The sequence below is a fragment of the Scylla paramamosain genome, chromosome 5 (assembly GCF_035594125.1).
Source record: "Scylla paramamosain isolate STU-SP2022 chromosome 5, ASM3559412v1, whole genome shotgun sequence".
In the NCBI taxonomy this organism is placed as follows: Eukaryota; Metazoa; Arthropoda; class Malacostraca; order Decapoda; family Portunidae; genus Scylla; species Scylla paramamosain.
This window is the reverse complement of record NC_087155.1, coordinates 14,414,192-14,429,191: the sequence shown is the minus strand read 5'-3', so window position 1 is coordinate 14,429,191 and position 15,000 is coordinate 14,414,192. Positions and strand designations below refer to the sequence as shown.

The window sequence follows — 15,000 nt, the reverse complement described above, 5'->3', positions numbered from 1 at the left end:
ATATTGATCCCTGTCTTTTGGAAACCAGTACGTATTTGATCTAATAGCGAATAGAAAGAACTATATCGTGTACCTCGTACTTATATATATAAAAAAAACAATTATATTCTTGCTTATATAAGAACACAAGAACTCTCTCTCTCTCTCTCTCTCACACGCACACACACACAAGCCATTCCCCCCACCCATTACATAACACGCACCACCAAATGTCCCTAATCCATACACCTACGTATCTACCTTACCACCTAACCTTCTCAGACTTTCTAGCCATCATTACCTATGTAGCAGGAGTCGCCTTACTGCCCACCACCATCACCACCACTGCCACCAGCACAGCACACACACACTCCTGCCTCTGCCCATCGATCTGCTGCTGCGTGGGTAGACCTTGTGTGTATGGGGAGGGTGGGAAGGAGCATTGGGGCCGCACGGGTGTCTGTGTGTGTGTGTGTGTGTGTGTGTGTGTGCGTGTGTGTGTGTCGGGATGTGATGGATTTATGTAACCGTCCCTGTTTCCGTCCTATCTGTGTGTGTGCAGAGAGAGAGAGAGAGAGAGAGAGAGAGAGAGAGAGAGAGAGAGAGAGAGAGAGAGAGAGAGAGAGAGAGAGAGAGAGAGTTGAAATATTCCCAGTCATGAATTTATATCATACTAATTAAGCCCCCCAGGTGTGTGTGTGTGTGTGTGTGTGTGTGTGTGTGTGTGTGTGTGTGTGTGTGTGTGTGTGTGTGTGTGTGTTGACGTAACTTGTTAACTCTCCTAGATCACAATTAGCATATCCAGATAGGTGTGGCAGATCACATAGGAACAGTCAGAGAGAGAGAGAGAGAGAGAGAGAGAGAGAGAGAGAGAGAGAGAGGTGGTTATTTATGTATCACTGTATATGTACGTATATATATATATATATATATATATATATATATATATATATATATATATATATATATATATATATATATATATATATATATATATATATGTATAAGCTCCTGTATTATTTCTACATAACCCGAAGGCCAACATTTTAATCATGTAGAAAGGTTAGGTTCATCAGGTGCTGAGATGGGAAGGAAGGACGATCTTTCTAGATATACGAAAAGGGGAAAAAAAGAAGGAACATTGTTGGATAGAAAGCATCACTTATTAAAACGATCTCGTAAGGGTGACTTTACCTTGTAGATTGCTGAGATAGACAACAGGATGATCTTGTTAGATATAAACAGAAAGAGGAAGGGGAAAAAGAACCTTGTTGAATAAAAAAAAACTCACGATCTCGCAAAGGTGACTCTTCCTCGCAGACTGCTGAGATGGAACAGAAGGATGATCTTGTTCAATATAGAGAAATAACCGAAGAATAAAGAAACTTGGGTAGAAAACTGTATTTCATTGGAAAAAGTAGAAAACTGTAACTCACTAAAAGGAAAAAAAAATCTAAGTGAGGCATGCGAAGAAAAAGGATTACTTGATCACATACTTAGAGTCTTATGCGCTGTTTTAGGGAGCGAGGGAGGGAGGAAGGTCATGGCTATAAACTAAGGCAAGAAGGCTGGGAGAAGTGTAAAGGTGAGGGAGGAAGAGGAGAAAATTACGTTACATTATCACACATGTTAAAAGAAAGTGCGAGGAGGAGACTGAGGAGGAGTTAGACTTGTTGAAGGACAGGAGGGGTTGAAAGAGGAGAAGGAGGAGAGAATCATTAGTGTGGAAAGATTGAGGGAGAGTGTAAAAGAGGAAGAATCTAACACGAAAAAGAGAATCATGGAGAGAAGGGGAAGATGGTAGGAGGACGAGGACGAGGAGGAGGAGGAGGAAACATGAAAGAGGAGGATTGTGAAGGGAAGGAGTAACGAGAAGGAGGGATGAAGTTTAATGAAGGAGGAAATGGGTGAAGGAGTGGGTGAAGAAGGGACCATTAACCCTTTTCAATACCACAGAGAATTTCCGGCTTTCAGTATATTACCTATTATTAGTCAGAATACAAAAAAAAAAAAAAAAAAAAACAAAGATAGAAGTAAATGCAGTAGATGGGTAAATAGAGATAATTTTTAACAGGAACAAAAAAAAAATCACTTGAAAACTCCTTTAATGATATTTTTTACAGCCATATCTGAACATCATACAAGTTAGATATTGAAAAAGTCTATTCCTTTCATCCCGTCTTTAAAATCTTGCAGGTTATCATTCTGTACCATTTTTTTAGTGCTGTAAATTGTTGCATGTCGCAGTGAAGATGCTTGAAGGTGCTAAGCTAGCGTGGTGGTGCTGAGAAGGGTAAAAATGAAAAGTCTGTCAGAAGTGAGCGTGGTGAGTCGCATCAAGTGGGGTGGCGAGTCATAACATTAAGGAGCACACACACACAAGGCCAGGCGGCGTGCACAAGGCGACTCCTGTGTCTCGATCTCTTTACCCTCCTACGCTAATCTGCTCACCCTTCTGTGTAAGCTTGGTTCAGGCTTACGACGGTTACACTCAACGCTGAATACGCAATTTGTGGAGTGTGTATGTATGCATGTATGTACGTAAAGGACTTAAACTAGTCTGTCCTTTGATATCATTCTTCATGCTCGTCCGGTAATCTGCCCGGTCTCTCTCAATTGAATCTTAGGTTATACTCTCTTATTACATAATTCTTTGCCTCTGAAGTAGCACCAGTGTCCTTTTCGTATATTTACCATCATACTTAACACACTTCACTCTTAGTTGTTACTCCACTTCGCCTTCTTTTGTAGCTTCGATCAACTTACACTTGAATAAAAAGCAGGTGTCATTCTCTTAGCACGTACTTGTGAACTAGTAATGCAAATCAATCTTTTTTGCGAATTTACTACCATATACAAGAGGAGGAGGAGAAGGAGGAAAGAAGTATGAGTGTGAGTTTGGTAGCTCAGAGAGGTTGAGGGGGAGGAGGAGGAGGAGGAGGAAGAAGAGGAAGGCAAGAATGAGGAGCGAGAGAGGAAAGCGAGGAGGAGGAGAGGAGAGGAGTGTGCGTGTGTTAGAAGTTCACGAGGAGGAGTAGGAGGAAGGAGAAGGCAAGGAGGAGGAGGAGGAGGAGGTGGGGTTTTATACAGTTAAATCATTCTCTTTCCTCTGGTTATTTACTTGACCTTCTTTCTAGTCTAGATCATATTTACTACTATATTCTTCTGCTGAATACTACATTTCTTAAGTACTTGAAGTCTTTTTACATACATTCCTTATCAATCTTGGCAGCATTCTTCAGATTTGACTACGCCGAGAGCACTGTTATTCAGTCTTGTATCCCTTTCCTCATAATCGTATACTAAACTCAACATCAAATACTGTACAACATTCTCTTAAAAATTTTGCTCACTCGACGAAGACTCATTCACTCATATACCGATCCTCTTCTCATAACTATATAAATCTTCATTATCAAAATACTCCACATTCCCTTAAATCTTTGACCACATTGAGAAGACTGTCACTCAATACCCAATCCTTTTCTCTCAATGATACAAACCGTCAATATCGGATACCCTCGCCATCGCAGCAACACTCACAGTATTACTTCTGTGGTGGGCAAACAGAGTGTCGCCTCGCCTTTCATCCCGTCTGGCGCTGGTGTCTGCTGAGAGATGGGCTCGTGTAACCTTTAACACAGCTGCTGCTTCCCTTTCTCTCCATAGGGACTTGATAATCTGGTGCTTGGTTTATCCTGTGTGTGATTCCTCTTAAGTCTGTTGAGTGTTGAAGTGTTGATGCTGAAGTCCGGCTTGTTTACTGCTGCTTCTCTTCTCTTACTTTCCATACGGACTTGATGTGATTCTTGGGTAAACTTGTGTGTGATTGCTCCTATCGCCAGGTTTGCTGCTTAAGTGTTGTTGCTAAAGTCAGGTGGTGTTAGTGGCTATTTGTCTTCTTTGCTTGGTATTCTCAAGCGTTTTATGTTCATTGCCGTGTCCCACCTGCTTTTATCACGTTGTAGTGGAAATGGTTGAGGTTCCCAAGGGCATATTTATGATTCTCTTGATAGTTTAACAAGTACTCTACACGGTGGATAGGAAAAACATCCATGAGGACTTGAATTATCGTATCTGTGGCGGGAAAATTTGGGCCTTATGAGAAAGGATGGTGATCAAGAAAACGGTCTCTCTCTCTCTCTCTCTCTCTCTCTCTCTCTCTCTCTCTCTCTCTCTCTCTCTCTCTCTCTCTCTCTCTCTCTCTCTCTCTCTCTCATAAATATTTAGGTCTCAGTCAGCTACATCGAGGGAAGTGATATGAAAACTCCCATCATGTTTTTTCCCCCCTCTCGCTGTGTTAATACATTCCTGCCTGCGTCCCCCACACCACGGCGCCCCATCCACGCCGCCCTGCACCATGACCCCGGCGACGTGACGCGTGGCATGAACCTCAGCAAGACGGCGAAACTGCACAGGGGCTGCCACGTGTAGGTCCTTTACCTTTTTCATTGACTCTTCTTGTGTTATGCCCTTCAATCTTGAGAAAGAAATGGAGAATAATGTTTTTTTTTTTTGTGCCCTCTGAGGTAATTGTCTATCTTGTGTTGCTGATAAATAAGAGTCATAGTTTTTAATCTTCGTAAAAAATGTCAATCTTCTTGCGTTACTGGGAAATGAGTTAAGAATCACAGTTTTTAGCCTTCGTAAATAGTAATCATCACTTGTTTTAATGTTAGTGTATGTGCTTCTTGATAAGTTAAGTGGTGGTGGCTTATTTTTGATGACTGATAACCGGCAGTGTAAATACCACCTGGAAAACAAAGATGAGTGTATTCAGAAAAGTGGGAGATTATTGTCTTGTTTATAATTTTAACTTTACTAATTTTAGGTAGTCCCTTTGGCGTCTTTCCTTTAGGGACTGGCACCTCATTGGGCCTTATCTCCGCGTCCTTTTTGTTCCCCTTGGCCAATGCCTCTCTTACGTAAACAAAAAATAGTAATCAAGACAGTAACGATTTATTTCTGGACAAAATTTTGAAGCTTTATTTAAAATCGTAAACTGCGCAGCTGATCTGAACTAATCTAAAACTAACTTGACTCTACCCAACCAAATCCTTGGGTGAAAACGCTAATGCTATTTTAATATGATCTTAGCAGCGTGACAGTATGGGCAGCTGAGCGCCTTCCGGTGATCCTGCGGAGTAAACGTTTTATGATATTTAGGTCTCAAGGGCAGGAAAGTCAGTGAGAGAGAGAGAGAGAGAGAGAGAGAGAGAGAGAGAGAGAGAGAGAGAGAGAGAGAGAGAGAGAGAGAGAGAGAGAGAGAGAGACGTGGGAGTTGAAAGGAGGGGAAGTTATCCGGTTCATAGCGAGAAGGAAAAAAAACCCCAGTTAATTACAAAGAACGGGGAGAGAGAGAGAGAGAGAGGAGAACAAAATTTAGTAAACATATATTTGGCCTTTTAGTCTCAGAGGGACACACACACACACACACACACACACACACACACACACACACACACACACACACACACACACACACACACACACACACACACACACACACACACACACACATACACACACACAGAAAACAATGAGAAAACTACACCGTATCTTCATGAAAAAAAGAAAAGAAAGAACAGTGTAAGGGAATAGCCAGGTTTGGTTAGGCTGGCGACCCGACACTCCATTGCGGGCAGGCGGTCGTGACTCACGTGACTGGCCTGGAAGAGCTGCAGCTGATCAGTGACATTCCCGACACCAGCATGAACAGCCCCTAGAAACAACTCACTCCCTGAAGAACTTGGAGTAAAAAAAATCACTCACAATAAAGATTAGAGAGAAAAAAGTTTGCTAGTAGATAAATGTATAAAGATAGTATATGAAACTGCCTAGTACATTGATAGATAGGATGAAAACTTCTGGTAGTAGATGAGAGTTGAAGATAGAAGATATATGTATGATAGAAAAACGTTGACAGTAGATGAAAATAGAATAGAAAACCTTTACTAGTAGATAAAAAACAAGAGATTTTGATAGAGAGAGAGAGAGAGAGAGAGAGAGAGAGAGAGAGAGAGAGAGAGAGAGAGAGAGAGAGAGAGAGAGAGAGAGAGAGAGACGTTATATATAGATGGTAAAGTTGAAAGGCAGGGAAAAAAATGCGGGTGCACATTGAAAAGAAGAAAGGTAGTTGATTAAAAAGAAGGGTGGAGGAAAGGAGGGGAAATAACAAGGAAGGGAGGAGGGAGAGAGAGAGAGAATGAATAGAAGGAAAATTTGAAGGGAGAGGAAAGAGTGTGGGTGTTGATACTGAGAAGGGAAAGAAAGAGATAATTACAGAGAAAAGAGGGAGAGAGAGAGAGAGAGAGAGAGAGAGAGAGAGAGAGAGAGAGAGAGAGAGAGAGAGAGAGAGAGAGAGAGAGAGAGAGAGACCCTGGCACCTTCTATTTACTCTGCCCTTGGATCTGACTAAAAATATAAAATAATATAATTGGGTACTAAGAGGACGAGGAGGAGACGAAAGCATATTATATTATTCTTTTAACTCATATTATGTAAGACCTTATGAAACACACACACACACACACACACACACGAAAATTCTTCATCTAGTCAACACACATAAATACATAACCCTTTAGTTAGTGAAATATCTTTAAAATTGCAGCACATTTTAACAGGCCTCTTTGATTACTGTAATAGTGTAGATATTACAGTTTTAAAATGAATTATACACTTCCTTTCATGTTTCAGGTGTGTGTGTGTGTGTGTGTGTGTGTGTGTGTGTGTGTGTGTGTGTGTGTGTGTGTGTGTGTGTGTGTGTGTGTGTGCTGCTCAGGTGTGGTGGTGATTAACGCCCACACACACACACACACACACACACACACACACACACACACACACACACACACACACACACACACACACACACACACACACACACAACTTCTATACAGTTTCCTCACACTAATTCCTGCTCTGTTTTCCCACCCACCCACCCACTCTCTCTCTCTCTCTCTCTCTCTCTCTCTCTCTCTCTCTCTCTCTCTCTCTCTCTCTCTCTCTCTCTCTCTCTCTCTCTCTCTAGTTACGGATGAGAAAATAGGAACGTACTGAGCCACACACACACACACACACACACACACACACACACACACACACACACACACACACACACACACACACACAGAGAGAGAGAGAGAGAGAGAGAGAGAGAGAGAGAGAGAGAGAGAGAGAGAGAGAGAGAGAGGAAAGCAAGGAAATGTGGGTGAGAGGACGGTGACACTTCCCAACATGATAACTATGATTCCTCCTCCTCCTCCTCCTCCTCCTCCTCCTCCTCCTCCTCCTCCTCCTCCTCCTCCTCCTCCTCCTCCTCCTCCTCCCCCTCCTTATACGCTATAAAGTTCGAAAGCAGTCAATTTCAAGCCATTCATGAAGTGGTGGTGGTGGTGGTGGTGGTTTCTGCTTGGGCTGATATGGACGTGTGATGACCTTGATGAGAGAGAGAGAGAGAGAGAGAGAGAGAGAGAGAGAGAGAGAGAGAGAGAGAGAGAGAGAGAGAGAGAGGGGGAGAAGAGTAATGGTAAGATGTGTATGTATGTATGTGTGTTCTAGGAAAATTTTAAGAATAAAACAAATAACTCGGTTGCATATAAACCTGTATAATAAATGAGATATATGATAATACCCTTATGACACACACACACACACACACACACACACACACACACACACACACACACACACACACACATACCCTGCTTGTCGGCTTTCGTGACGTGGGCATCAGCGCCGAGTGCCACGTTGCCTTACCATTGATGCCCCGCCCCTTCCTACTTCGCCCCACCTCTCTCCACCTTGCCTTGCTCCTCCACCTGGCCCCTATCACCTTCCAGTTACCCCCAGCCCACACCGCCACCTCTCTTGCTGCGCTGTCACTGGTGTTATATATGTTCTTCCTCTTCCTCTTCCTCCCACATACAACAGTGACTTTGGAAGGGTGCTCGTGTTGCTTCCTGTACTCCATACTCTTGTTGGATTCAAGTGGCAGAGATAATTGTGCCATGTGTCTCTCAACGTATGGTACCAACCTTGCTCCTGTTTACATTATTCTTTACACTCTTCAAAAAATCTCTTCTGTCTCTGTAAGTACCAAATGTTAGGGATATTAGACTAAAAGGAAATAAGGGAAGTTGCTAAAATATACGTCAGGCCTACACGCCGTATTCCCTTTATGAAAATGAGCTTGTGATGTCTTTTTATTTCCACCTAAGATACACGAACGAAGATTTTTGAAACATTTCTCCCTGTATGGTTAAGGAGGTGTACATATATATTAGTGCTGTAAATCAACCTTTGTTCTTGATATCATTTCACTTCACTTCTTTTTTTTTTTCCCCGTTTACTTTACACCTGTGACATTTTTATCATCCTTGGCTGCATAGAAATTCCATCATTTACAAGCATGAGGATTAATATAACGAAATGCACCATATTGCGGGGGCATGGCTTTTTTGGTGCGCTATCTCTATCAGGCGTACCAACCCTTCCAATTTACGGACGGGTCATTTTCACATCCTTCGTGACAAGATAGTAAGAACTTTTTGATGTGTGTGTGTGTGTGTGTGTGTGTGTGTGTGTGTGTGTGTGTGTGTGTGTGTGTGTGTGTGTGTGTGTGTGCTTATCTTTCGCCTTTCTGGAAGGTGTCATGAAATTATTGTGTTCATTATAATGGTGGTATCTGCGTGTACATGCTCCATTACGCTCTAATTCATTCGGTTATGTTCATGTCTTTCGTCTTTCTTCATCTTTTTCACCTTATTTTGTGTTTCTTTTCTTTCTTTTCTTTCTTTCTTTCTTTTTTTGTCTTTCTTTCTTTCTTTCTTACCGTACATTGAGTTTTCCCAATTAAATATCCTCTTCCAATGTTCCATCAATAAATATCATACGAACATAAGGGAACCAGGAGACCTACTTGTGGTAATATCTTTATAAAACCTGTCTACTCGTACTTATGTTGACTTATCAATCTCCAAACATAAATTTTTCTAATCTTTTTAAAGCTTCCTGTTAATTACACTATGATTTATTGAGTCTATTACAGTCATCTACTGTATTAGGGAACAAATTTCTTCTTAAACTTTTTTTTTTATTATCAAGCTAGATTCTGAAACTGTAATTCCCTTAGATAACTCCTAGGATTAATTACGTCGTTATGTCACGTTAGGTTAGGGGAAATTTCTTAATGGGGTAATTCCTATGGTTAATTATATGTTAGGTTATGTTAGTGGAAATGTCTTATCGGAAAATGACTACGATTAATTAGGTAAGGTCATTTTATATTCGGTTAGTGGAAATTTCTTATCGAGTCAACTACTTTGCATTAAACTTTCATGACAACCGAGGACTTTACGTGGGTGGAATTAACATAGGAGCAGCTGCAGCATATCATTATCATTTCAATCCACACATGTCTTTGGGCTTTCATAAATAGTGCATCGGTGGCTTGTCTTTCCCTGCTGTTTCTCTTGATTCTGCTTCTTCTCTTTGATCAGATGTAGTGTGTCTTGCTTATCAGTGCTTTGTTACCTCATTATTGTGGTGCTAAGATGGCAAACAGTCAGTCGGTCGGTCTATCATTCATTCATCCATTCATTCATTCAATCAGTCTGTCAGTCAGTCGGTCGTTTGGTCATTCATTCAGTCAGTCAGTCAGTCAGTCAGTCAGTCAGTCAGTCAGTCAGTCAGTGATCCGTATTCATCTTTCAACGCTTTATTTTGATTACTTTTAACAGATTACAGTGGAATTTATTGGCATTTTCAAGACTACATCATAGCAATAGTTTAACAAAGATTCTGTGCACCGTCACTAGGAAAAAAATAAAAACTCATGAGAACCCGTAAAATAATCTCACGTGACCTTTGATAACAGTCCTGATGAGAAAGAGAAAGAAGAAAGCCTTTAATTAACCCTTTTTTTTTTTTTTTTACTGCTGTGCTCATCTTCTGTTAGGGCCCTAAGAAAATAATAATGATTTACATGGGCACAAAAAAAAAAAAAAAAAAAACACAGAAAAGGGATCATTTATCTATTTTCAGCACTACAAAACTATTAAGAGAAGGTACCACACAAAAAAAAAAAACGTGATTTAAAAGATTGTAAGTAGCTATGATAAAAATAAATAAATAAGAAATGTCTATCAGTGAATATGGGGTAACAAACACCTGACTAACACCTCATCATATCCACGTGTCCCTGTTTTTTCATCACCATGTTTCGTCCTTTCCTTCCCTTTCTATAACTTTCTATCCTGTCCGCGTTCTCCCTGTTGTTTTTTTCCTCTTCGTACCCACACACATGTTTTTACCACGTGCGTCCGCTGTAAGTCTTCCGCCACGCCTGTGCCACGCGCCCTCAGCCCCGCAGCCCATTCTCCTAGTCTAATCGTTTCCTATGTTACTGTTGCAAGTGTTTCCGTGAGCGCCACAACATTCTATCGCGGTTTTTTGTCAGTCCTTGCATTTGGGATCCATTAGGGGAGAGAGAGAGAGAGAATTATATCCCCCAAATGTGTGTCTCTCCATCTATCTTTCTTTCTTTCATCCTTTTATTCTAACTTTCTATCTATATCTATCTATCTATCTATCTATCTATCTATCTATCTATCTACCCGTCTATCCTATCTATTGCAGTGGCTGATTGAGGTACCGAGGCCATGGCAGGGTCTGATGTATAGGAAGCCCGTGTGACGCCCTAGTCTTCCTCTCCCAAAACGGGGCAAGGAATGTGGGTTTAGTAATTTCTTTGGGGCCATTATCAGGTAGAATGCGCGGTTTCCTTCCGGCGGGTAACTAGGCGTTGAATGCTTCCTTAGCCTTACCATCTTCCTGCCTCACTCTTTCGTGGCCCCGTGTAGGCTGTATTGTATTGTCTCTGGCAGTGTGTGGGTCCCTGAAGGTTACGGGGAATAGGTTGTGTGTGTGTGTGTGTGTGTGTGTGTGTGTGTGTGTGTAGGAAGTTTTTTTTTTTTTGTGGGGTGTTTAGCAAGGTTCGTTAGGTGTTGGTAAAAAGATGTGTTTTGTAGGTGGTGGCTGTGTTGTTGTTGTTGTTATTGTTTTTGTTGTTGTTGTTGTTGTTGTTCTTTCAGTTTCATTGCCACTACTACTACTACTACTACTACTACTACTACTACTACTACTACTACTACTACTACTACTACTACTACTACTACTACTGCTGTTCTTAATATAGAAATCGGACTATACCGTGGATTTATAAGCGCCGAGAGAGAGAGAGAGAGAGAGAGAGAGAGAGAGAGAGAGAGAGAGAGAGAGAGAGAGAGAGAGAGAGAGAGAGAGAGAGAGACGCCTTGTTTAGATTATGACACCATTGTTATGAAAAAAGAATGGAAAGTTTGTGGAAAGCTTACGTTCTTGGATGTCAGTGTTGTAGATCTTATCAGTAAAAGGCTACTACTACTACTACTACTACTACTACTACTACTACTACTACTACTACTACTACTACTACTACTACTACTACTACTACTACTGCTACTACTACTACTACTACTACTACTACTACTACTACTACTACTACTACTACTACTACTATTGTTGTCCCTTTTCCACTTACAATTTTGATATATTTTCTTTTTTTTGTTTGTGCTTTTCGTCTTTTTTTTTTCGTTTTTTCCCGGCTGTTTTTTTTTTTATTAGCGCTATTTTATTTATTTATTGTTTTTTTTTTTCAATTTTTGTAATGTTCTTCAGATGCTGGCAAGTTCTATGCGCCTTGAAAAACTGCCCTATTATGTAGTTGGAAAGCAGAAACTACTACTACTACTACTACTACTACTACTACTACTACTACTACTACTACTACTACTACTACTACTACTACTACTTAAGAGTGCGGTGGTATCCAAGTGCCGGCGAGCGTGGGTAGCACAAGTGTTCCTGGGTGAGAATTGTGGAGTTATTATAACATTTCGACACTCGCTTTTATCACCATCATTTCACCTCGAGCGTGGGATGAGAGGGAAGGTGTTCGCTGGTTATGACGTGTGTGTGTGTGTGTGTGTGTGTGTGTGTGTGTCTGTGGTGAGTGTGTGTGTGTGTGTCTGTGGTGAGTGTGCTGGTGTTCGGCAGACGTCTTGTGAGTGTTGTCCAGTAATGCGCCGCCGCTCAAGCTCTTGTCTCCATCTGGTGGGTGCTCTCTCTCTCTCTCTCTCTCTCTCTCTCTCTCTCTCTCTCTCTCTCTCTCTCTCTCTCTCTCTCTCTCTGCAAATAAGAGTGTCTTGGAAAGGAATGCTTCGGATATCGGGAAGATTTACTTGCTTTCAGTCATTACTACTACTACTACTACTACTACTACTACTACTACTACTACTACTACTACTACTACTACTACTACTACTACTATTACACTCTTGCTCACTCGTGGTCGTATAAACTAACAAATCACAAGAGTAACTGGCTTCAGCTCTGATACGATTGCATGGCGTGTGTGTCTCGTATATAACATTCCCTCCCTGGGGCATCAGTGGTCAGTCTCCCAGGTCAGCGCCTCCTTCTCTCTCCTCCTCCTTCTCTCTCCTCCTCCTTCTCTTCCTCCTTCAGTTCAGGTTACCCCAAAAACGTGTACATTCCCCGACGGTGTTTTTTTTGCCCCTCATGTCCGTCTCGTCCCGCCCAGCTCACCGCCGCTGCCTCGCCCTCGGTCCCTCTGTTCAGGCTCTCCAGGTGTGCCAGTCTCAGGACCATATTCTGAAACTTTTCTGCCCGTATCCCGACTACTTTAAGAAGCCATTAGTTGAAGCTTTACGAGTTTTTAATGGTATTTTTTATGGTTCTAGTGACAAATTAATAAGATTTCTACGTTATTAAAAGGAGAAACAGTCTGGAGAACCTGACTAATCATCTGTGGCCTTTGAAAATAGTCTTGGTGAGAGAGCACAGCGTTTCCGAACACCTCTGTCTCACCTCCGTGCTTGTCTTACCTGTAACTTTGCTTCCCACGCGAAACTCGATGCTCTTAAGGACAGTTCATTGGAGACTGTAGGCGGGCACTTCGGCAATGAGTTTGGTAGTAATCTGGCCACCGCGAGCGCACCTACCTGACATCAAGGCTGGCTAACTTTAAGGGTAACTGCTACTGTTGCTATTAGTCTGGTGTTTTGCTACCAATGTTTAAAGGTTTTCTGATACTTTATGCCTACAGCTGCACATTGTTTTGTTTTTCCCTTGTGTATAAAAGGGAGACTGGTGAAAAGCTATAAAAACAAAGAATATAAGGGAAAAATGTGCCTAGTTGTCGCTTTAATAGAGAAACGGGTTAATATACTTGGGGATGTGTCGTGATGTTCCCCTCGTAAAGTAAGAGTGAGAGGAACGATAGAAAATACGAAAAAAGAAGCAGAAAACAGAAACAGACAGAGGTCCAGAGTTTACATGCACTTGACGTAACACACCACACCAGTAACACCAGTCTATCGTGATCACCCTTAGAAAGATAGAAAAAAAAAAAAGATAGACTTGCTCATATTTGCTTTATCATTCTTGCAAGTGTCGCGTCTTGATGCCTCAGGGGAACACACAGATGTCTTGACTTACCCTGCCCAGGCTGCTTAGTGTGTATTGCTCGTGTTAAACCTCTACACCTCCCTCTTGCCTTTCAGTGTCTGTCCTTCTCAGTCCCAGAGAGTGAAGTGCATAAGAATGTGTAATAGTGTACTGTATTGTCTTGTCTTGCCACCGCTGCCTAGGAGATTATTTGAAGGTACTAAACTGAGAGAGGCGAAGAGCGTAGTCATGATCCCTGCTGTTTAGGTGAAAGATGATCAGAATGGGTTAAGCAGAAAGGCGAGGAGTGCACAGTCAGTCAGCAGTCGTGTAAGCATGTGAGAAGTATGCTAGGTAAGATTGGGTTAGGTTTAGGTTTGATAAGGTTAGGTTAGATTAGGTTAGGTTAAGTTAGCTTAGGTTAAGTTAAGTTAGCTTAGGTTTGTTTTGCGTTTTCTCTCAGTCCTCAGTCCTCAGCTCTCCTGATAGACAACAACAACAGCTACTACTACTACTACTACTACTACTACTACTACTACTACTACTACTACTACTACTACTACTACTACTACTACTACACACACACACACACACACACACACACACACACACACACACACACACACACACACACACACACAGAGAGAGAGAGAGAGAGAGAGAGAGAGAGAGAGAGAGAGAGAGAGAGAGAGAGAGAGAGAGAGAGAGAGAGAGAGAGAGAGAGAGAGAGAGAGAGAGGTGTGTGGTGCTGGTAAGAAATGGTTGTGTTCGACCTTGTGAATGTTTGTATAGTGTATTTGTGCACGAGAGAGAGAGAGAGAGAGAGAGAGAGAGAGAGAGAGAGAGAGAGAGAGAGAGAGAGAGAGAGAGAGAGAGAGAGAGAGAGAGAGAGAGAATAAACACACAGTAAAATCGTTACATATAAATGACGTATTACCATGTCAACTGACCAGGTGTGTGTGTGTGTGTGTGTGTGTGTGTGTGTGTGTGTGTGTGTGTGTGTGTGTGTGTGTGTGTGTGTGTGTGTGTGTGTGTGTGTGTGTAATGAGACGACCAGGACCTGTATAATGCAGTATAGCTTACCATGCATACTCAAGACCACCTGCCAAACACCTGCCACTACAGAAGACTGCTTATTAATCACTCGTGACGTCTGATTGAGATGTTCGTGTTTGTGTTTTTATAGATTTGCTCTTTTATGTTGATGTTTGAAGTGAAAGGGATGGTGATTTTGTTGTTATTGTTGTTGTTGTTGTTGTTTGTATAGAGATGTATAGTGTGTACGTTATTATTATTATTATTATTATTATTATTATTATTATTATTATTATTATTATTATTATTATTATTATTATTTATTGGCATCATTATCATCACACTTATCCCTTCTTCTTCTTCCCCTTCTCCTTTTTCTCTTCTTCCTCTTTCTTTCATTTCCTTCTGTTGTCATTCATTATCAAGGTTTTCTTCTACTACTACTACTACTACTACTACTACTACTACTACTAC

The 15,000-nt window shown here is 41.5% G+C and overlaps 1 protein-coding gene across 4 annotated transcripts in view; it reads left to right on the top strand.

Annotated features, from left to right (window-relative positions):
• LOC135100562 (SUN domain-containing ossification factor-like) overlaps window positions 1-15,000 on the top strand; it is a 102,961-nt gene that overhangs the window by 18,882 nt on the left and 69,079 nt on the right. Inside the window, exon 1 of one of the 4 annotated variants that reach the window (XM_064003561.1) lies at window positions 7,919-8,072. The exons of the other annotated variants lie outside the window; for them this stretch is intronic. Coding sequence (XP_063859631.1) covers window positions 8,008-8,072 — 65 coding nt within the window. The 5' untranslated portion in view covers window positions 7,919-8,007. Of the gene's footprint in view, window positions 1-7,918; window positions 8,073-15,000 lie in introns of those variants that run through there. 4 annotated transcript variants of the gene reach the window in all.